This window comes from Thalassophryne amazonica, chromosome 20 (assembly GCF_902500255.1).
Source record: "Thalassophryne amazonica chromosome 20, fThaAma1.1, whole genome shotgun sequence".
Lineage (NCBI taxonomy): Eukaryota > Metazoa > Chordata > Actinopteri > Batrachoidiformes > Batrachoididae > Thalassophryne > Thalassophryne amazonica.
Genome location: NC_047122.1, coordinates 29,585,972 through 29,608,589, shown reverse-complemented (window position 1 = coordinate 29,608,589; position 22,618 = coordinate 29,585,972). Strand labels below are relative to the sequence as shown.

The 22,618-nt window shown below is 41.8% G+C and overlaps 1 protein-coding gene across 1 annotated transcript; it reads left to right on the top strand.

Moving 5' to 3' along the window:
* The first annotated feature begins 1,388 nt into the window (after positions 1-1,388).
* On the top strand, positions 1,389-22,110 carry tmem170b (transmembrane protein 170B). The gene is made up of 3 exons (XM_034160694.1): positions 1,389-1,551; positions 19,140-19,310; positions 21,351-22,110. Exons 1-3 carry the CDS (start codon positions 1,389-1,391, stop codon positions 21,479-21,481), a joined length of 465 nt encoding a protein of 154 aa, XP_034016585.1. The 3' UTR covers positions 21,482-22,110.
* The last annotated feature ends 508 nt before the right edge of the window (positions 22,111-22,618 follow it).

The following is a 22,618-nucleotide window of genomic DNA, read 5'->3' as shown; positions in this document are numbered from 1 at the left end:
ACACAATATATTATTTGTTAAAATGTATTTATATCTATTAAAGCAGCAGCGACATATAGTGCAGCAGATAAGAGAATATTTAGAGCGGAATCCTGCAAATGGTGATAAAAGCATAATTTCGGCAGAAATAGTCCTCAAACAATCCTCTTTTGAAAAAAACGATTGGCCACTTGAATTTTCAGTTGGCGTTCAGGTAGGGGTCAATTGAAGAATTACACAGAAGTCAAAATTAAAAGATGCTCCAATCATATTGAAACCTATGCCACATTACTTGCCTGATCATAAAGATTCCAAAAAGGTATAGTTTGGACTATCTGTGACTGAATTCTATGGAGTTATGGGATAAAAATAGCAAGAATGGTGACAAAGGTCAGTTTCATTTCGTACAGGGGTCAAAAGTTAAAGTTGCTCCAATTTTGGTAAAAAGTAATGCAAATTACTAGTTGAGAAAACACAATTTTAAAAAGGAATAGTTTGGACCATGTATCATCCCACTTATCACCGGGTAACATATGTCACATGTCGTAGAATCCAATAGACGTAGACCTTGTTTGACCTTTACTTTGGAGACCAAGCATTCAACACTGTCAAAACTATTCCATTTATTAATTCTATTAGCTCAACCAATAATTTGCATCACTTTTAACCGAAATTGGAGAAACTTTAACTTTTGACCCCTGTGCAAAATGAAACTGAGTTTTGTCACCAGTCTTGCTGTTTTTAACACTCCATAGAATTCAGTCACAGATTGTCCAAACTATACCTTTTTGGAATCTTTATGATCAGGAAAATAATGTGGAATATTTTTCAATATGATTGGAGCACCTTTTAATTTTGACCCCTGTGTAATTCTTCAATTGACCCCTACCTGACCACCGATTGAAAAGTCAAGTGGCTAATCTGTTTTTTCAAAAGAGTGTCTAAGGAGTATTTCTGCCGAATTTGATGCTTTTATCACCATTTGCATGATTGTTTCACTTATCTGCTGCACTAATATGTTTAAATTAAAGAAGTACAACACTCCTCAAAAACCTATGCAAACAGGAAACAATTACGCACATTTTACGCACAAACTCTTCAGTCCTCTTTGTTCTCGCTCTCAAACCGGTTTGAGCATGCACACAGTGTGAACCCTCCTGCACACAAAAAAGGAGCTACTGTCCCTTTAAGGGTTATGTAGCGAGGCTCCGATGTAGGACGAGCCGACCGTGCGTGTGTCCGCTGCACATCCCCGTCATGGCCTCCGCACAGCCGCCGACAGCAGCGAGGATGAAGCGCGCAGCCAGCGGCCCTTCTCTTCCGCCAGCAGCGGGGACGGACATCAGGCCGAAGCAGAGGCACCGGTAGAGGCGAGCCGCGCCGGGGAGGGCCGCCTCACCGGCTCCTCCATGCCTCCGTCCAAAGCCACCAACAGCCATTCGATACAGAGGGCTGCGAGCCCGGGCGGCGGCGGCGCAAACATGACAACGAACAGGGATTATTCCGTTAATCTGTCGGTGCAGCAAGTGCTGAGCCTCTGGGTGCAAGGCGCGACGCTGCAGCACTTCAAAGGTACGAGTCAAGACTGCTGCACGCTCCAAAACATGCTCTCAACATCACTTTGTGTGACATTTTAGGGTGAAAACTGAAATCTTTTAGGTGCAACAAAAGTTACTGTTGACTACTCAAGTCAGGTTGATACGTGTGTGTGCGCTGAGATCAGCGGTCAGGTCCGGGAGCATGAGCATGTGCTGGTCTCCACATCCACCACACTACGACCCACCTTGGGTCCATCCCCGTCATCCAAGAGTAACCTGTGCTCTGTGCTGCAGGCTGGTGAAATGTGGGCGTGTCTGGTGCCTTCTCCAGGTGCTGAGGTCCTCAGAGGCACCTATGTGCTGGGGTCAGGCTTGGAGAAGTGCGCCACATGACCAGAATATCATATTTGATGCTCCCTTACAATCCAAGTGATCCTCCTTTGTTTGTGGTGTGCTTGTAGCACTCGCTGCCAAGTCACCACTATCTACCATAAACATGCCACACAACACCATGTGGTTGTCAGGACTCGCCAGCTTCAGTTTCACTCACCATGTAGTCATGCCTTACACACTATGCACACACGTTCTGTGTCAGAGCCACTTAACTAAACGCCCTGACACAAAGTCATTCAAGTAGTACCAAAGAATTCTCCTAAATGACCTGGTAGCAAAGACATCCAGTCGTCACCTTTGGTCCTGGTTAACATTCAAGTCTCGCAACCAAACAGTAACCACGGGAAGGACCCTAAAGACTTGGATGTTCATCCTCATTCAAAGGTACCACCATTGCCAAACACCTTTGCCCAGCGACCTTATAACTCCGTGACCTCTTTGCAGGCATCTTTGTATCTCGAAGGCTGAGGACCAGGAGACACGAATGTCACTGCAGAGATAAGTTTGATAATTTCACCACATACAAATCAAGAAGCAATTAGACACTCTTCAAGTTTGCCTTGTGTGGTCTGTAGACCTGCAGACCCCCGATACAGTGTGCACGGTTTCATCTTGCAACCAGTCAGGAGACAACAAGACTTCCGGATGATTGCAGCGTCGCTCCACTGTCATCAATAAAAATGTATCAATTTAGTTTGATATTAATACTAAGATGCCCTGCGCCAGACTGGCATCTTGTCCAGGGTGTACCACGTCTCACGCCCTGTGACTGCTGGGATAGGCTCCAGCCCCCCTTGACCCTTAATTGGACTAAACATGTATATAAAGTGGATGTATTAATACTAAGATGAGAGCAGACATCTCTGCAGAAAACCACATTTCCGTATCTCATCTCTTTCCTGAAGTAAGGTCATTAATGTATGTTACACAGTGACCTCTGATTTAACCTTGACATGACCTATGTTGCAAGAGGATGCTCTAGTGACTTTATCTGCCAAGTTTGATTGAAATTACTCTTTGTGTTTAGAAAATTTGACCTTGACCTGTGAAAATTTGACCTTGACCTTTGATAAATGACCTTGGCATGACGTGTTGTGAGAGGACACTCTTGGTAACGATAGTCAAATTTGATTGAAATTGTTCTTTGCTTTTTGAATATATCAACTCATGTTTAGACAGACCTTTGTTTTGACCTTGACCTTTGACCGTTGCCTTTTATATGACCTGTGTTGCGAGAGGACGATGGACTGGGTTTATATACAAAGTCTGATTGAAATTTTTTCATTGTGTTTTGAAGATACGAGTTTTGATTTGACCTAGATCTTTGGCCTATGACCTATACACGACCTGGGGATGATCCACTGATGTTGATTGAACTTGCTCTTTCTTTCTTGAAGATAAGAGTGGATGTGATGCATCATTGTACAACACTTTGAGTGTGTATCAGATGGAAAAGCACAGCAGAAATACAGTCTGTTGATTAAATCAAGACCTTTCTCTAAAATCAGAAAGGTCTTGTCTCAGAGTGATGCTGAAAAACTAATTCATGCATTTATTTCCTCTAGGCTGGACTATTGTAATTCATTATTATCAGGTTGTCCTAAAAGTTCCCTAAAAAGCCTTCAGTTAATTCAAAATGCTGCAGCTAGAGTACTGACGGGGACTAGAAGGAGAGAGCATATCTCACCCATATTGGCCTCTCTTCATTGGCTTCCTGTTAATTCTAGAATAGAATTTAAAATTCTTCTTCTTACTTATAAGGTTTTGAATAATCAGGTCCCATCTTATCTTGGGGACCTCGTGGTGCCATATCGCCCCAATAGAGCGCTTCGCTCTCAGACTGCAGGCTTACTTGTAGTTCCTAGGGTTTGTAAGAGTAGAATGGGAGGCAGAGCCTTCAGCTTTCAGGCTCCTCTCCTGTGGAACCAGCTCCCAATTCAGATCAGGGAGACAGACACCCTCTCTACTTTTAAGATTAGGCTTAAAACTTTCCTTTTTGCTAAAGCTTATAGTTAGGGCTGGACCATCCCTTAGTTATGCTGCTATAGACGTAGACTGCTGGGGGGTTCCCATGATGCACTGTTTCTTTCTCTTTTTGCTCTGTATGCACCACTCTGCATTTAATCATTAGTGATCGATCTCTGCTCCCCTCCACAGCATGTCTTTTTCTTGGTTCTCTCCCTCAGCCCCAACCAGTCCCAGCAGAAGACTGCCCCTCCCTGAGCCTGGTTCTGCTGGAGGTTTCTTCCTGTTAAAAGGGAGTTTTTCCTTCCCACTGTAGCCAAGTGCTTGCTCACAGGGGGTCGTTTTGACCGTTGGGGTTTTACATAATTATTGTATGGCCTTGCCTTACAATATAAAGCGCCTTGGGGCAACTGTTTGTTGTGATTTGGCGCTATATAAAAAAATTGATTGATTGGTTGATATGCAAGAGGTTTGGTTGCTTTTGATTAAACCTCTGTTTATCTCTTCACTGCATGACTGATCATTGTTATTGACACATTTAGGAGACAAGTTGTGAAGGAAGGAAAAGCTGCTTTTCGGGGCTTTTAACTAAAATTTGTCCTTGACCAAACAATGCAACACCTGGAACAAAAGAAAAGTCACTTATTTATTTTTTGCAGTAGAGAGTTATTGCATGTTTTTAATACTTTCAAGATGTGTGATTTTTGCATGTTTTGAGATGCAGTGGTGCAAGGTTGAAAACACACACACACACACACACACACACACACACACACACACACACACACACACACACACACACACACACCACCACACACACACACACACACACACACACCAAACTCAAAAGATTACACAAACCTTCCTCAGTGGCCTTCATCTTCTACACTGTGTTGTAAATATGCACTGCAGTGTTGTGGGTCCCCTGGAACCAGATTTAAAATTGCTGGTCTAGAATCCGGAAATGGTGAGATGGAAGTACGTACGTAAATCCACACCTTTACTGTGGCACATTTGCTCAAAAAATGTTGTAGCCCTGGTTCAAGGGCAGTGAGATGCTCATCTGCTTCTTTGCTTGCTTACTTTTGATTTCTGTCTTAGGTGATTTTGTAATGGTGATCAGTCTGCAGAACATAATCCAGATCCAATAATTCATCTGTATCTGGGATGTCCTGTTGTTAAGCTCTGATGTAACGCTGTTACAAATCTGATGATAAATCTGTTTCCGGGTCCAAACAAAACAATGTCGACAGTTGTAGTGGAAGCTCAACATAGGAGTTTTTGAAATACTAGCCGTCGCTTGGTCCATATTTTTGTTTGGAAACTTGCTAAAACAAATATTCCAAATGATCCGTGTCTGCTATGGAATTTAATAAATGCAAACCGAATTTCAGACATCTTATATATATATATATATTACTCTGGAACAAAGAGGACAAACAGTGTTGTAAAGGACAATAAACAGGAAGTTAAAGTGCAAACTTCACTTTCCCCCACGAACGACATGATCAGGAAGTGATCGCAGCTCACAGCAACTCCCATCGAAAATAATGGAAAAACGACCTGAGCTTCTCGCATGTTTACATAAAACAAAGACGTCATCTAAAAACCCAGATAATATATCCAGGAGAGTTTTAGGCACAATATACAAAGAGTTTTATGTTGCGATGTTAATGCTGTTGTCCGTGTGCAACGGTTTAAGTGCAGCCTGATCAGAGCGTCTCAGTGTAGTTCTCAATGTTAATGACAGTGCCCCTTTTTTTGTTTGGACCTGGAAGTTGAAAATCACATGATGCGTTACGTCACACTTAACAACCAGGTAGAAATACATTTCCATGGGTGTTGTATGAATTAAGATATTTTGTGTTCCAAATTGGTGTAAGATGTAGCATTTGGTAAGAGGTCAGCGGAATCCAGGGAACACAGTTTCAAGGTACATCTGGGAATGAACTGTTAATATATGGTTCCACATCTGGATGGCAGAGCAGATAGAAGAGCAGGATAAGAGTTGGAGTCCCAGCATGTAGACCTGGGTTTGATTCCCATTCGTCTACCTGCCTGTGTCCTTGGACAACACACTTTGTCTGCGTTGCCCAGTCCAACCAGCTGTAAATGGATACTGGCCTTGGTTAGACACATAAATGTATAAACCCAGTTCTCTCCCTTGTCTCTACAACCTCGCCATATTGGAATTAGACCTACAGTGTGACGGACTGGTGTCCCGTCCAGTTGCAGTCGTAGACTCTTATCCACTTCATGCTACAGAGTCTGGGGATAAGCAGTGGTATTGTTAGCTTTGATAACCACTAATCCACAAACTGAAGAATTAACGGTGGTAATGCTAAACTGAAATTGACACCTAAAATGTTTAACTGAAGCTACAGCTAATGCTAACTTTTATTCCATGAATTTAACTTTGGCTTGTTCTGTAAACCCCTGAAAAACAGTGCTGAATAGCTGAAATTTTAATATGTTGAAGCGTAAACATGCAGGTTCCCAAAAAAGGTTTAGCATACTGAGATCAGACGGCAATGATGATGTACCTAAACAATTAAATGAACAAATGAAATTAAGCAGTAGTTTCTATTCAACATCTGGTTTTTCACAGTACAGACAGTATTAAATAATAAGAAATATTATGAAATTAAAATATACATGGAAAGTAATTTTAATCTTAATTTCCTCTGTCTTGACCTCCTGCTCCTCCATCTCCTTGAGGTGATTGTTCCCTTTGTGTGATTTCACTGTTTAGTGTATAAACTCAAACAAACGTATGATTTTAGGGTTTACAAACGTTTTGACTTTAATCTTTATTCAAAAAAGTTATCTGAAATAACTTTAGTGGAAGCTAATTGGTCCACTCAGGGTTTTCAAAGTTATCTTAAAGCTAATCCTTAAATGAAAACTGTAGCTTTGCTAATTAGCTGTTAGTTGATTAGCTGGACTGTGTTCATGGCTACTAAAGCCCCTTTCACACTGGGCCAGTGTAGATTTGAATTGTGCTGTGTATCTAGTATACAGGAGTTGCGTGCAGGGGGAAAGAAAAGAAAAAAAATTGTGTGCAGGGGGAGCTAGTTTTGCAGGAATGTGCAGGGGGAGCTAGCTTGGCTCCATGACACTGTTTTTACAGACTGCCTGGACATACAGATGTATATGATACATTGGAAAAAGTCAGAATACATTATTTCCAGGAGTAATGGACTTTATTTAACATGCCATAATCGTGAGAGAACTTGATCCCTCCATGAGGACTTATAGTGGACGTGGACATGTCCTCTCACTGGCCATCAGTCCTTGAGGAGTTATATGGAAGCTTGTCCCACCTCTTCTTTCTTGGTTTTGAAGCTTCACTGCTAGCAAAGTTCAGGAGGATGAATAAAATCTCAAAATGCAGGTATGTACTGAAAAAAAAACTAAAAGGATTTTTTTTTTTTTTTTGCCCTGGCGTAGGGTTGTGTACAATTGCAGAGGCTTAGTGTACAGTAGCGCAGTGTTGAGTGGAGTGTTGTGGAGACTTGCGTGGCGCACTACGTCCGGTGCTCTACGCCGAAAGTTCGCAAAAAAATTAATCGTTTATTTTTTTGCATCCATTTCTCAGGCCCCTTTGCATCCCTTTGCGTCCCTCAGCGTATTGCCACGTAGGGCTGCATAAACTCGGCGTAGTTGGTACGCCGCATTACACAACTCTATGTTGGCCCAGTGTGGAAGCATAAGGGCTGATTGCTGAAATGTCATTTGCCACTATAGAGGACAAAATGTTTTCTCGGCAATGCGGTGATATGTAATGATTAGTGGCAATTTGTTGTTATTTTGTGGAAGATCCCAGTGTTAGCAGGGGGGAAAAATAGTAGCATGTGAAGGAACAACAGAATTAGAAAACCTCTTTGAGAGGCCGGCGTGGTTGTCGCCAATTCTGCATCGAGTCAGCTTGTGACATTTTGTTGACATCCCCTGTTGAGAAACGCATCAAGCCAAAAAACAACAACAACAACAAAAAAAAAAACAGCGGGGGTGGTGGGGGGGGGGGGGTGGTAGTAGTTAATGATGCAGCCTCAGCAGGAAGCCGAGGCAACTGGAGAAGTTTGCGGAAGCCAAGCTGCAGAAGCGAACAGAAAGCGGTGACGAGCTGTCGTCTGAACCTTGGCGAGCAGCGTGTATGTAACTGTCATCTGATTCCCCTCAACCGCATAGTTCTTCAGCCAGGTGAAAGGCAACCTCCTGAGATATTAGATGGGGTCAGGGCAGGGTGTTGGATCTATGAATAACTCCAGCAGCAGACTCCCAAAACTCTTGTAGATTTTTAAGATATGTCAGCCCTTTCCCCCTGTTTTTTTTTTTTTTTTTTTAGGCTCCAGGGTACAGCCTAAAAATAACCTAGATTTCCTGTTTTTGACCTCTACCCCAGCAGCATTTTTACATCAGCAAAGCATGGAGAGAAACATGTTTGTGTGCTTGTATTTCTCTTTGTCATGAAACAAAACTTACTGGTATGTGCACTTTTTTTTTTTGTAGTATTATGTGGACTGCGGGAGTGCACTTTGTCGAGAGTTTGTCCAGGATTTTTCTGCCTCAGCAGTTACTACCTTTGCCAAGGTGGTAATGTTTTCAGTGTTTCAGTATTGACAACTGATACAATTCTCAAGGTCAAAGGTCAAACTCAGTAAAACTCTTGGAAAATGAGAAAAGTCCCTGTCCTTTAACATTGAATGAATATTCAGAATTTCATAACTCTGTCAAAAAAGATTGAATTTCTTTCATATTTGAGAGCATTATGTAGGATCATATCCTTTATTGACTGACAAAGGTTGATCTGGATCTGATCCAGATTACAGATTTTGTGGCAATTTAAATTTAACATTGAAAACCCCTTTTAATGTATGTTTTACATTATATCTTAATCAAACGGGCCCCAATCACTCTCATATGTGAAAGTGAGGTGCAGACTGGCATTCACTGTCGCTTGACAAAGTTTGATCCGGATCTGATCCAGATTACAGATTTTGTGGCCATTTAAATTTAACATTGAAAACCCCATTTAATATATGCTTTACATTATATCTTAATCTAACGGGCCCCAATCACTCTCATATTTGAAAGTGAGGTGCAGACTGGAACTCACTATCACTTGACAAAGTTTGATCCAGATCTGATCCAGATTACAGATTTTGTGGCCATTTAAATTTAACATTGAAAACCCCATTTAATGTATGTTTTACATTATATCTTAATCAAACGGGCCCCAGTCACTCTCATATTTGAAAGTGAGGTGCAGACTGGCACTCACTATCGCCTGACAAAGTTTGATCTGGAATTGATACAGAACCAGACAGCAAATGGATCCGGGCCGGATGTAGTCCAACATCTGGTACCAATCCTGAAAACAGATCTGGTCCAGACAATTTTTGCACCCTGGCCCAGATTCGGCACAGCTCCACTTTACAGTTCTGGAACAGATCCAGATCAGATCTGAACCAGATCCGCAAAAGACTATCCCTTTACAGCCCATATCTGGGACGGATCTGGGACAGATGTGGTCCGCATCATAGCACCGTGGCAGGAACATGGGGTTAGCATAATGATGAGCAATATTATCTGCACTTGGCAGAAACTATCCATTAGCGGTTATAAACTCAGGGCTGTGAAAACTCTGCGAATCATGGGGGGGGGGGGACATACATTTTGATTTGACCAACTGCTCTAGTTTCAGTTTAGCAGAGTGCTAATTCCTGGCAGTTTTTTTTTTTTTTTTTTTTGTGGTCTCCAATGCAATATGTTGGTAAATGGTTGGCTATTTTGGTTCAGTGATAAAATAAGTCAGCCTATTCTTGATAAAGATCCTCACTTAAGTTTTGCTTTGAGTACCAGAAGGTTGTTTGTTCAGCACATTTTCAGTGCAAAGTACAAGAATAATGCTGAAGAAGCAATCAGTGAGATTAATGAGGAACTCTGGGATTTTACAACTTAGGCTCTAGTTTTAGATGTTTGGGGTCATCTTTTCACTCAGGAGAAAATAAAATGGACTGTTACATGAAAAAAAAATCATATGTCCAAATAATGGGAATAAACATTGGTTGAATCCCTCTCTCTCTCTCTCTCTCTCTCTCTCAGTCAAACTCAGTTACAGATCTTATCCTGTTGTTTGTCTTCCTGCAGTCGGTTAAATTGGCTCACATTACACTATAAAACAAGATGTGTATCAGAAATGTTTGTAATGATTCCAAATGTTAGCCGGTAGAGCTGAAGCAACATATCTGACTGGGAGTTAGTGCTCGGTTGGGTGTTGATGATGACAAAAATGACAAAACCTGCCCCTTAGTGGTTCTGCTGTGGGTGCAGAGCCAGTTATGATGGATACAAGAACACAGGTGGAGCTTCTTGGTACCTGTGCCCCGATGTGTTTAAATCTGTGCAAACCAGACCCTGGACACCTAACGTTGCATGCTGGGATCTTGTTGCCTGTGTTCACATCCCATCTGTGGGAGTTTGAATCTACCCCGTGATCTCCGAGTGCTGTGTCCCATCACTGTGCTGTCACATGTCTCTCTGCTTGGCTTGACAGCTGATTGTCAGATCAACGGCTGGATGCAGGCAGTCATCAGGCGATGGAACAGTGAGGTTAAATGGATATGTTAACACACTGTGTCTAGGCTGGAGGAAGCCCAACCAATGTGGAATTACTCCAGAAGTGTTAGAATCAGTTTCCCCTCAACAAACAAAATTCCAGGCAGAGCAGGTCTGCACTGATTAGAGAATTTTACCTTGACGACTTGGTTATTAATTGGCATGATGAATTTTGGGTGTTTAAATTTGGGAGTTAAGGTGAGTTCCCATCGTTTATGTCTTTGTGTTGTGAAGCACCAAAATGAAGGAGTCACAGAGTAACGTTGAAAAGAGAGAAGGCTTGGAGAAGGGGTTCGGGAGACATGATTAAAGAGTAATAGGATGAAGACAGAATATTTTTAATGTCAGGATTCATAAATTAGTGTGTACACAGTCATTAAAAAGAGCAAAAAAGTTTAAATACATAGGATCATATTTTAGGGGAGGATACAGATATTAGGGAATAAAAGATTTACTATACCAGTGTATCTGCTATCAGTACACTGTAAAATCACCAGTGTTAAATTAACACTAAAAGTGTACATATGGTCCCACTCTGACCAGAGTAGGACCATATGTACACTGGCGGTGTTAATTTAACACTGTCAGTGTTAGTTTTACACTGGTGATTTTACTGTATAAAAGAAAGAAATGTAACTGAAGATTGACATTTTACAGTTTAAGCATGAACTTTACTAAATATAACCAACAACTAACCAACATACATCATGCTGCCGTCACCTTGCCTTCACTCATATAGACAGAGTTTCTATCTATTTTAGCTCCGCCTAGCTGGTGACAAAGTAAACACTTGTTTGTTGTTGCTGTAAAAATGCTACTATGTTTGAAAAGTAATAGCAGCTGGTCACTTTTTCTCTGTTTATTGCAGCCAATGTGACCAAGGGGTGATGGGGTCCCAGCTATGCTTGACACAATGCCATCAGACTGCCATCTGCAGGATAGACTGTATAATAACACCATTGCCAACGGCCAAAGAGTTTTTCTGCATTTATTCAATAAAATAAAGGTTTTCATATCAGCAAAAACTATGCCAACAGTGATGTGTTCATGAAAGGCTCACATTGGCCGATATTATTGGCCAACCGATATATCGGTCGGGCTCTAGAAATAACCACAGAACTATTGAAGCATCACTTTCTGACTTAAGTAGCAAGGCAAAGATTAAAGTTCAAGCTTATAATACACCGGTAAAACCACACATGGGCAGAGAAGGGAGTGCAGGGGAAGAAATGAAGATGCTGAATTGGATGCATGGAGTTATAGAACCAGACAGAATAAGAATTAGAACCAAATGAAATACAGTTTGGCAAAAAAGTATTTAGTCAGTTCATGATTGTGCAAGTTCTCTCACTTAGAAAGATGAGAGAGGTCTGTAATTTTCAACATATGTACTCTTCAATTATGAGAGACGAAATGAGAAAAAAAAAAATCCAGGAATTCACATTGTAGGATTTTTATGAATTCATTTGTAAATTATGGTGGAAAATAAGTAGTTGGTCAATAACAAAAATTCAACTCAGTACTTTGTAACATAACCTTTGCTGACAATGACAGAGGTCAAACGTTTCCTGTAAGTCTTCACCAGGTTTGCACACACTGTAGCTGGTATTTTGGCCCATTCCTCCATGCGGATCTCCTCTAGAGCAGTGATGTTTTGGGGCTGTCGCTGGGCAACACGGACTTTCAACTCCCTCTACAAATTTCCTATGGGGTTGAGGTCTGCAGACTGGCTTGAAATGCTTTTTATGGAGCCACTCCTTCATTGCCCGAGCAGTGCGTTTTGGATCATTGTCATGCTGGAAGACCCAGCCACGTTGCATCTTCAATGCTCTCACTGAAGGAAGGAGGTTTTGGCTTAAAATGTCATGATACATGGCCACGTTCATTCTTCCCTTAACATGGATCAGTCATCCTGTCCCCTTTGCAGAAAAACAGCCCCAACGCATGATGTTTCCACCCCCATGCTTCACAGTAGATATGGGGTTCTTGGAATGCAATTCAGCATTTTTCTTCCTCCAAACACGATGAGTTGAGTTTTTACTAAAAAGTTCTATTTTGGTTTGATCTGACCACATGATATTCTCCCAGTCCTCTTCTGGATCATCCATATGCTCTCTGGCAAACTTCAGATGGGCCTGGACATGTACTGGCTTAAGCAGGGGGACACGCCTGGCACTGCAGGATTTGAGTCCCTCTCTGCATAGTGTGTAGCCTTTGTTACTTTGGTCCCAGCTCTCTGTAGGTCATTCATCAGGTCCCTCAATGTAGTTCTGGGATTTTTGTTCACAGTTCTCATAATCATTTTGACCCCACGGGATGACATCTTGTGTGGAGTCCCAGATCGAGGGAGATTATCAGTGGTCTTGTATGTCTTCCATTTTCTTACAATTGCTCCCACAGTTGATTTATTCACACCAACCTGCTTGACTATTGTAAATTCATTCTTCCCAGCCTGGTGCACATCTACAATTGTCTTCCTGGTGTCCTTCAACAGCTCTTTGGTCTTGGTCATGGTTGAGTTTGGAGTCTGACTGTTTGAGGCTGTGGACAGGTGTCTTTTATACAGATAACGAGTTCCAGCAGATGCCATTAATACAGGTAACAGGTGGAGGACAGAAGAGCTTCTTAAAGAAGAAGTTACAGGTCTGTGAGAGCCAGAAATCTTGCTTGTTTGTGGGTGACCAAATACTTATTTTCCACCATAATTTACAAATAAATTCTTTAAAAATCCTACAATGTGATTTTCTGTTTTTTTTTTTCTCTCATTTTGTCTCATAATTGAACTGTACCTATGATGAAAATTACAGACCTCTCTCATCTTTCTAAGTAGGAGAACTTGCACAATCAGGGGCTGACTAAATACTTTTTGGCCCTACTGTAGTAGAAATGTCAGAGAAAGTGCAGCAAAGTAGGTTGAGGTTTTTCAGATGTGATTAGAAAAGACAGCTGTGTTCAAATGGAAGTAGAGGGGAAGTCCGATGTGGATGTGCTGGTGACGGTTCAGACACATCGACCCCACAAAGAAAAAGAAGATCCATTCTTATCCATGAATGGCGTTTTTTTTTTTTATTTTAATGGAAACCTTTTCTTTTTGAATAATCTCTTGACCTGCTGACTTTTCCCTCAGTCCCACTGTGCCAGTCGTTCCAAGTAACAAAGCTTCTCTGTGAGAGATGGAGACAGTGAGCGAACAGGAACGGGAAGACGTGGATGGTAGATTTTAAATTAGAATAACTGGGTAAAAGGTTTACTTTCATTTCCCACAGAAGCAGTGCAGTCTGGATCCTGTAGGGGTGTAGGATGTTTCCTCACAGATTGTTCATTGGTTGTACTTGTGTAATTAGGTTCTTGCTTGCAGTGTTGAGATTTGGAAGAAATTTGGCGTTGGTAGCTTTGAAACGAAATGCGATTTTTCATGCGGCTAAATCTGTTGTGTGGACCGCCGAAGAGGAGGTACTGCTGGCCCACCACCACAAGATGGCGCCCTGCTTGAAGTGCGGGCTTCAAGCACGAGAGGGCGTCGGAGCGACCAGGAGTGACAGCTGTCACTCATCATCCATACCAGCTGTCACTCATCATCCATACCAGCTGTCACTCATCCACTACTCATCACCACCACCATAAAGGCCGGACTGCAACTCCACCTCCCCGCCGAGAAATCAGCTACCATTCAGGTAATTTTCTCTGCTGACTCAAAACATTGAGTATTAATCTGAACTTCTTTGCAGCCGTTTTCCTGTGGTGTGTCCTTATCTGTGGGATTGGCGTTTGGTGTGATCAGCGACGGCTTCGCCTCACACCCCAAACCAGATAAGTGGTGAAACAGGAGCTGCACGAGTGTGTGATTGGAGGTGGAGGTGCTCCCTCCTAACTAAACACTGACTGTGGGATTACTGAGTGTGCGAACTCACACTCATCAGGACTGTCTCTGTTTTCTGCCAGCAGTACCGGGTCTGACTGCTGAAGACAGCGACCACCTGGGGCGCAGGGCTTGGCGGCTCCGGTGTTCTTCAGCTCCGTTGGTGGTGGAAGCTGTGTGGGGATCCGGCTCTTCTCTCGCCAGGCGTCTTCTATCGTCGAGCCTGCCCACACGTCACCTGGTGTATGATTGACAGTCCACCATATTGTTATTGTCTGTACGTCGTTGTGTGATTCACAACATTAAATTGTTACTTTTGGCTTATCCATTGTCCGTTCATTAACGCCCCCTGTTGTGGGTCCGTGTCACGACACTTTCACAACAAAATCGTTTAGATACAGTACGGCTGTGGTCTCCTGAAGGCCTTAAATGCTCATAAAATCCTCCTGTAAGCTATTTTTCCAAACAGTAGTTTCCATTTACAACTCATAATGTCTCGCCGCTCAAAATTTTAGCGATGTGATAGACTTTAGGTCCATTATCATGCTCGACTACCTTCTCGATGAGGCTTGGCTGCTGTAGGCTGAAATCCTCCACCGCCTCAAAGAGACGTGAAACTGTAAGGACCATGGACGGTAATTTGTACATCTGTAAAATACATCAGCAAATGTGCCGACAACACGGCACTGTGTTTTGTTTTGAAGCAGTAAGAATGCTTGTACAATATTGATGTTTGGTCCCAGGGGTGCATAAAAGGGTCATTATTGACAGGGGCCCAGAGAGGCCCCTAATATAATTATAATACTGTCAAAATAATATGAGGGCTGGCCCAGTAATATTTCTTTTCATGGAGCCCAAAATCCCTGGCGGTGCCCCTATTTGGTCCTTACAGAACATAATGTTGGCAAATAAAATATTCAGTTTAGATATTGCTCTCCAACAGTGTAATATAAGCATCAAAGCTGCAACAATTAATCAGCTAATTGATTAGGAATTGATGATTAAATTCACTGATGGGTTTTTTTCCCCCAAAATCTCAGATTTTTTATTTATTTATTTGTGGTTTGCTCAATATTTTCTGTCTGTCTATGTGATAATAAATGGAATATCTTTAGGTTGTGAACAAAACATGACATTTAAGGACATCATCTTGGGTTTGGGAAACTGCTTACTGACATTTTTCACGATTTTATGCCCAAACAACTAATTGAATAATAGAGGAAATAATCAATAGATTAATCAGTTTTGAAAATAATTGCTCGTTGCAGCCCTAGTTAGCAGTAACATCTGCAAAGCACGAGAACCAAATCTCAGTAAGTCAAAGAAACCATTAAGTCAATAAATGTGACTCGTGGTACAGCTCTCGGCTCATAGTGGTGCTATGTCGAGTTAGAGGTGCACAGTAGAAGAAGTAGTAAGTCCTATGGAGTGATGGTCATGTGAGGCTTTATGAAGCATTTGGTGTTCTTTCTGAGCCCACTAGATGGCAGTGCCTGTTCAAAAATTTGTGCAAAACACATTGCACTTTAGTTTCCTTGGAACCCCTTTGTTTGACTAGACACTGCCATCTAGTGGTGCTTGGAAAAATATGGCAAATGCTTCACGAGACCTCATTTAACCATCACTAGCCAGTCCATTTAAGATTAGTACTTCCCTAATCAAGGCTGGTACCAATTTACAACTGTGCAGACAGAGTCAATGCAGAGTAAGTGTTTTGTGCAAGGAAACAGACAGGAAGCAAGACTTGGACTCAAACCATGGTCTACATCTTGATAGCCCAACATTTTTTATGCCACTGAGCTATGTGCTCTGAGGTGGGCAGTGCATGGTGGGAAAAGGCCAATGGCAGAGTGCTCATAAGTATTGGAAACCTGAAGAAAATCTTTTGGTGCAAGAAGAGATCTTTTCTCTGGTAAGTTCAAGACCTCCTGCAAGAGTGGTTTTGAACTTGGTGCATGAGGGGTTATCCTGTGTGATTGCATCATGACAACATCATGAGATGTTTAGTGCATGATGTCCAGAGTACAATGGTCAAGCAGACATTGAAGAGAGTGTGAAAAAAGCAAGAAATCCACCAAATGTGGATTAATCACTACTGAGGCCTCAACAACAAAAGGTATCACATTCAATGGAGGGCGTGTCCAGCATGACTTGACAAAGTGGTTGTTATTCTACACGGTGCATCTGGAAAGTATTCACAGCGCTTCACTTTTTCCACATTTTGTTATGTTACAGCCTTATTACAAATCAGATTAAATTAATTTTCCCCTCAAAATTCTACCCACAACACCCCATAACTAGAGCCCCACGCTTGTATAGCACAAACCTCCGCCAACACTTTCCAATTCCTGCTTAACTTGGAAAAACTTTTCAAGCTCAAAGTCTTGTTAGAACTGGCTTTTCATTAGCTAAAGTATAATGCAAAATATAGATCAAATGGGCTCGCAACCCGATCCCAGATAAGCAGTTGAAGATGAGTGAGTGACATCAAAAGGGCTTTTCAATGTTAAAATCAAATATCCGCTGAATCTGCAATGCGGATCAAACTTAGTCTGTTCACTGAGAGTGACAGTTTGCACCTCAATGGCACCAATGAGAGTGACTGAGACACTTTGATTGTAATATAATGCAAAATGTACATCAAATGGGCTTTTCGATATTAAATTCAAATGTCTACAAAATCCACAATCAAGATCAGATCCGGATCAAACTTTGTCAGACGACAGTGAGTGTCAGTCTGCACCTCACATTCAAATATGAGAGTGCTTGGGACACATTTGATTAAGATTAATGTAAAATATAAATTTAATGTTAAATTTAAATGGCCACAAATTCTGTAATCTGGATCAGATCCGGATCAAACTGTCAGTCAATAAAGGATACCATCCTACATAATGCTCTCAAATATGAAAGAAATTCAATGTTTTTTTTTGACAGTTATGAATTTTTGAAAATTTGTTCAATGTTAAAAGATAGGGATTTTTCCTAACTTTGACATTTCACCTGTGACCTTGAAAATCGAATCAGTTCTTGCCTATCAGGATATGAATCCACTGTAGCAAATATATATATATATATATATATATATATATATATATATATATATATATATATATATATATATATATATATATATATATATATATATATATATAAATGGAATTTTTTTTTATTTATTAAAAATTAAAAAATAAGAAATCACATACATCTCCGTATTCACACCCTTTGCTCAGTACTTTGTTGATGCACGTTTGGCAGCAATTACAGCCTCAAGTCTTCTTGAATATGATGCCACAAGCTTGGTGCACCTATCTGTGGACAGTTTTGTCCATTCCTCTTTGCAGCACCTCTCAAGCTCCATCAGGTTTGATGGGGAGCATCAGTGCACAGCCATTTTCAGATCTTTCCAGAGATGTTCAATCGGATTCAGGTCTGGACTCTGGCTGAGCCACTCAAGGACATTCACAGAGTTGTCCTGACGCCACTACTTTGATATCTTGGCTGTGTGCTTAGGGTCATTGTCCTGCTGAAAGATGAACTGTCGCCCCAGTCTGAGGTCAAGAGCACTCTGGAGCAAGTTTTCATCCAGGATGTCTCTGTACATTGCTGCATTCATCTTTCCCTCAATCCGGACTAGTCTTTCAGTTCCTACTGCTGAAAAACATCCCCACAGCATGATGCTGCCACCACCATACTTCACTATAGTGATGGTGTCTGGTTTCGTTCAAACATGACGCCTGGCATTCACACCAAAGGGTTCCATCTTTGTCTCATCAGACCAGTGAATTTTGTTTCTCATGGTCTGAGAGTCCTTCAGGTGACTTTTACTAAGGAGTGGCTTCCGTCTGGACACTCTATCATACAGGTCTGATTGGTGGATTGCTGCAGTGATTGTTGTCCTTCTGGAAGGTTCTCTTCTCTCCACAGAGGAATGTTGGAGCTCTGACAGAGTGACCATCGGGTTCTTGGTCACCTCCCTGACTAAGGCCCTTCTCCCCCGATTGCTCAGTTTAGACGGGTGGCCAACTGTAGGAAGAGTCCTGGTGGATCTGAACTTCTTCCATTTATAGATGATGGAGGCCACTGTGCTCATTGGGACCTTCAAAGCAGCAGAAATGTTTCTTTGCCCTTCCCCAGATTTGTGCCTCAAGACAATCCTGTCTCAGAGGTCTACAGACAATTCCTTTGATTTCATGTTTGGTTTGTGCTCTTACATGCACTGTCAACTGTGGGACTTTATACATATGTAGACAGGTGTATGACTTTCCAAATCATGTCCAATCGACTGAAGTTATCCCAGGTGGACTCCAATTAAGCTGTAGAAACATCCAACACAAAGACTATTTGCTATGAAGCTCATGTACAAATACTTATGTACATGTGATTTCTTATTTTTTTCTTATTTTTGATTTGATTATTTAAATTTGCAAAAATCTAAAAAAAAAAAGGTTTTTCACATTGTCATTATGGGGTACTGTGTGTAGAATATTGAGGAAAAATGGATTTCATCCATTTTGTAATAAGGCTGTAACATAATGTAGAAAACGTTAAGTGCTGTGAATACTTTCCAGATGCGCAGTATATTATACTATACAATAGTACAGTATACTATAGTACTGTACAGTATAATATAGTATACCATACTATACTATTACTACAACTTGTTTCAGTTGGACGTTTATGGACAACACTGACGTTTTTGTCTCTTTCTCACTGTACTTGCATATTGTGGATTGGCCGGGTCTCATCCGTCCTGTCTGTGCTGTGTTTGCTCTCCCCGTCAGAGATGTGGTATTGGGTGTTCCTGTGGTGTCTCTTCTCCTCCCTCTTTGTCCACGGGGTGGTGGGGCTGCTCATGTTAATCATGCTGCAGCGCCACAAGAGGGGTCGCCTCATCACCCTCGTGCTGGTCAGCGTGGGCTTCCTCTCCTCGCTGTGCGGAGGCGTCATCACCAGTAAGTCCAGTTACTCACATTTTTTGTGTACGTGTGTCAATCTTCTTTAGAGTGACCTCAACAACTTTCAGCATCCAGTGGAGCAGAAGAAGATGAGAGGTGACATGGAGGGAATGACAGCAGGATGTACGGACCGCTCCCTTTAGCTCCTGTCATGACAATTAAAGGAGTTGACAGGAGCTGAGTGGCTGACAGAGACAAAGAGTTTATTCTTCACACTCATTTGTTCTTCTGCATCTTCAGCTATAATGTCAAAGTCAGAAATTGCTTTGCAATCATTTAATAACACAATTTTAAAAACTGAGAATTTCTGTATAGTCAAAGTGAAAGAACACAAAATAGAATGTAACTGATCTTAAGGGCCCTATCTTGACAATCTATAGCAACTGACTAAAGCAGCTATTCCCAAACTTAAAGCTACACTGTGTAGAATTTAGGGTTGTTTATTCATAACCATCTGTTCATCAGGGCATAATTACCTGCATCAATGAATCAATCATGAGCTTAGAATGATCCCTTCACATTTACATGGGAGCGGGCCCCCTCATGGAGGCCACCATATTGCAGGGACGTGTTGATACAGCTTTCCAAAAGGGACACATACTTACTCCACCTTTTCACATTTTGCAGCACAGCCAGAATATGCAGGCTAACAAGTTTGAAAACCCTAATTTTGTGAACTGAAGGATTATACATATTGATTATTGTGAGAAGGTAAGGGAGCATGAATTTCACTTATCAAAGAAGCAAGAACATGAAGGAAAACAAAACTGTGACTGGCGACTGCATAATGCAATCTAAAAATTCACCACTAGATGGCAGTATATCATGCACACTGTGGCTTTAAGAGTGCATGACCATTTTTGAAATCTTAAAAATTTCTAAGGCCCAGTCATACCTTTAACCACAATTTTTGTCGACGCATGAGAAGTATTGCATGTGCGCTTACACACACACACACACACACACAATTTGTGTATGTATATATGAGTGTGTGTGTGGGGGCGGGGCTAATCTAAAAAATTAAATGCATTACTCTAGTTATGGGGCGGTACAATGGCTTATTGGATAGCACTGATTCCTCACAGCAAGAACATCGTGGGATCGCTTCCTGCCCTTTCTGTGTGGAATCTTTATGTTCTCCCCGTGTTTGCGTGGACTCCCTCCAGGTGCTGCGCTTTCCTCCCACATCCAAAGACATGTTTTTGTTGTCTGTATGTGGCCGTGTGACAGAGTGGCATCCTGTCCACGCTGTACCCCGCCTCACGCCCTATGACTGATGGGATAGGTTCCAGCCCTCCTGTGACCCTTAATTGGAGTAAGCGCATATAAAAAATGGATGGATAGAATCTAGTTATGTCAAATTGTTAGAATTAATTGCACATTGTTTTCTCCTACTTAAACAGCCAAATTTTGTTAGACCAGTTGACATAATTGGATTACATAAATACAGCATTTCATTGTTAGATTGCAGTCTCTTAATTCATGGGTGTGTTTTTAGTGCAACATGAATTAATCTGTCATTGCCTTTATGAACGGGGTGCACTTAAATCGAGTGCACTGCAATTTAGCTGGCAGACTCAGAATTAAGAGGTTTTCTGGTGAGGATCTGCCTATAAAGCAACAAAGTTCGCCACCAAAGCTCCCTGGGGTGAAGCATTTTAGTGTCTCATTCCTGTAACTCCTCTTTCATGTCTGTCCACCTGATCTCTTCTATTCAGTCACGTGCCAGAATTAAAGGCAATATTGTAGCTGGCAGAAAGATATATGTGACCTTTAAAAACTGCTAAATGTCTTTTCTGTCTGGAATAAAAAAAACCTCATAAGAAACACATCCTCAAAGAAGCAAAGGAAAAAGTTTTCAGTCTTAAGTTGGCTCCACATTTTGCTGCAGATGTTAAAAACTAATAGGATATAAATTAGAGTCTGTCTGCATGATGAGGTGAGCGGCAGAGAAACAGAAGGTTGCGTCCGTGTCACGGTAATGGTGATTGACTGTGACAGTCAGGGTGTGTGTTGATGTTTGTTCTTCTTCCCCAGGCGCGGCTGTAGCCGGGGTGTACCGTGTGGCCGGGAAGGACATGGCCCCGCTGGAGGCTCTGGTGTTTGGCGTGGGCCAGACTACCTTGTCCGTCATCATATCCTTCTCACGCATCCTGGCCACCATGTGAGCCACTGGCCCTCAAGCGGCCCGACCAGGTGAAGGACAAACACAGAGAGGTGTGAGGCGAGCCAACGATTGGTGACTACAAAGGTGAGAAGTAATCTGGACCTCATGGGGCCAAATGCAGGAGTGTGCCCCCTAGTGTCTCTGTTCCACTACTGCCACAATTACAAGAGCAACTTCACTGCGATTCTGAAGGAACAAGATGCTGACCGCTCGTCTTAAAGTTGGAGCTGCACCAGGTGGATTGGGCGACGAAGACGCCGTTATAAGCTTCTGGACTGAAAGCCATTTCTTGGTGTTTCCAGAGTTCCTTGTGCCATTGACCTTCTCTGGGACATCGGGATGCCTTTGTGGCATTTTCAGTGACTCCTGAAGGGAAAAAAAACCTCCTTGCAAATATAGCAGCGTTAAAATCAGCAGTGACAGACTCTAAAGATGACGTTTTCACTTTGTGATGGGTGATTTGGTGTCCACACTGTGTGACAACCCAGCAGTCTTCTTTTTCTTCTGCAGTATTAAAACAAGCCTCACCTTCTAAGATCTTCACAACATTTACGCACAGATCATTCCGATCATTCCTCCTCTCGAAATGGCTTAAAACCTGCAGAGCTGTTCCACGATCCCACTCACCGGCCGCAAGTGCCGCTTTGAATTTTGCACTTTTTTTTTTACTGTTGGAACTTTCTTTGCTGAAGAGTTGCGAGCGATTTTAAATTAGTGGATATGAAAAAGATAAACAGCATCTGTGCTGCATTCAAGTTGCACGTCCACTGTGTGCCAATGAGCAGTGAGTTCTCCAATCCTGGAGTTGAAGAAGAAACAGGAAGACAAACTCAACATGGTTCAAAATGCCTTCAGAATGTTTCATTCTGGTCAGATTAGTGTAGGACCAGGATCAGTCTCTCTACTTAATCTCCACATAATATTCTGGGTTTATTTGCTGCTCTTAGTCAGGTTCACTAAGTAATATTGTTGGAATTTTGCGGAGATTAGAAAAGTAATACATTTTTTGAAAATGTAATGTAATAACCAATCAGAAAATGCTTGATGCCATTTTTCCAGAAGACACCATTGAGGCTTTTCAGGTTTCAAATCCCGCAAAACCTCGGAGAGGTCGCTGCACTGCTAGATCTCAGTAACA

Excerpts from the sequence above, each read along its gene's own strand:
- tmem170b (XM_034160694.1), top strand. The coding sequence starts at position 1,389 with ATGCCTCCGTCCAAAGCCACCAACAGCCATTCGATACAGAGGGCTGCG. Across the intron at positions 1,552-19,139 it reads GACGCTGCAGCACTTCAAAG|AGATGTGGTATTGGGTGTTC; the intron begins GTACGAGTCAAG and ends TCTCCCCGTCAG. Across the intron at positions 19,311-21,350 it reads GTGCGGAGGCGTCATCACCA|GCGCGGCTGTAGCCGGGGTG; the intron begins GTAAGTCCAGTT and ends CTTCTTCCCCAG.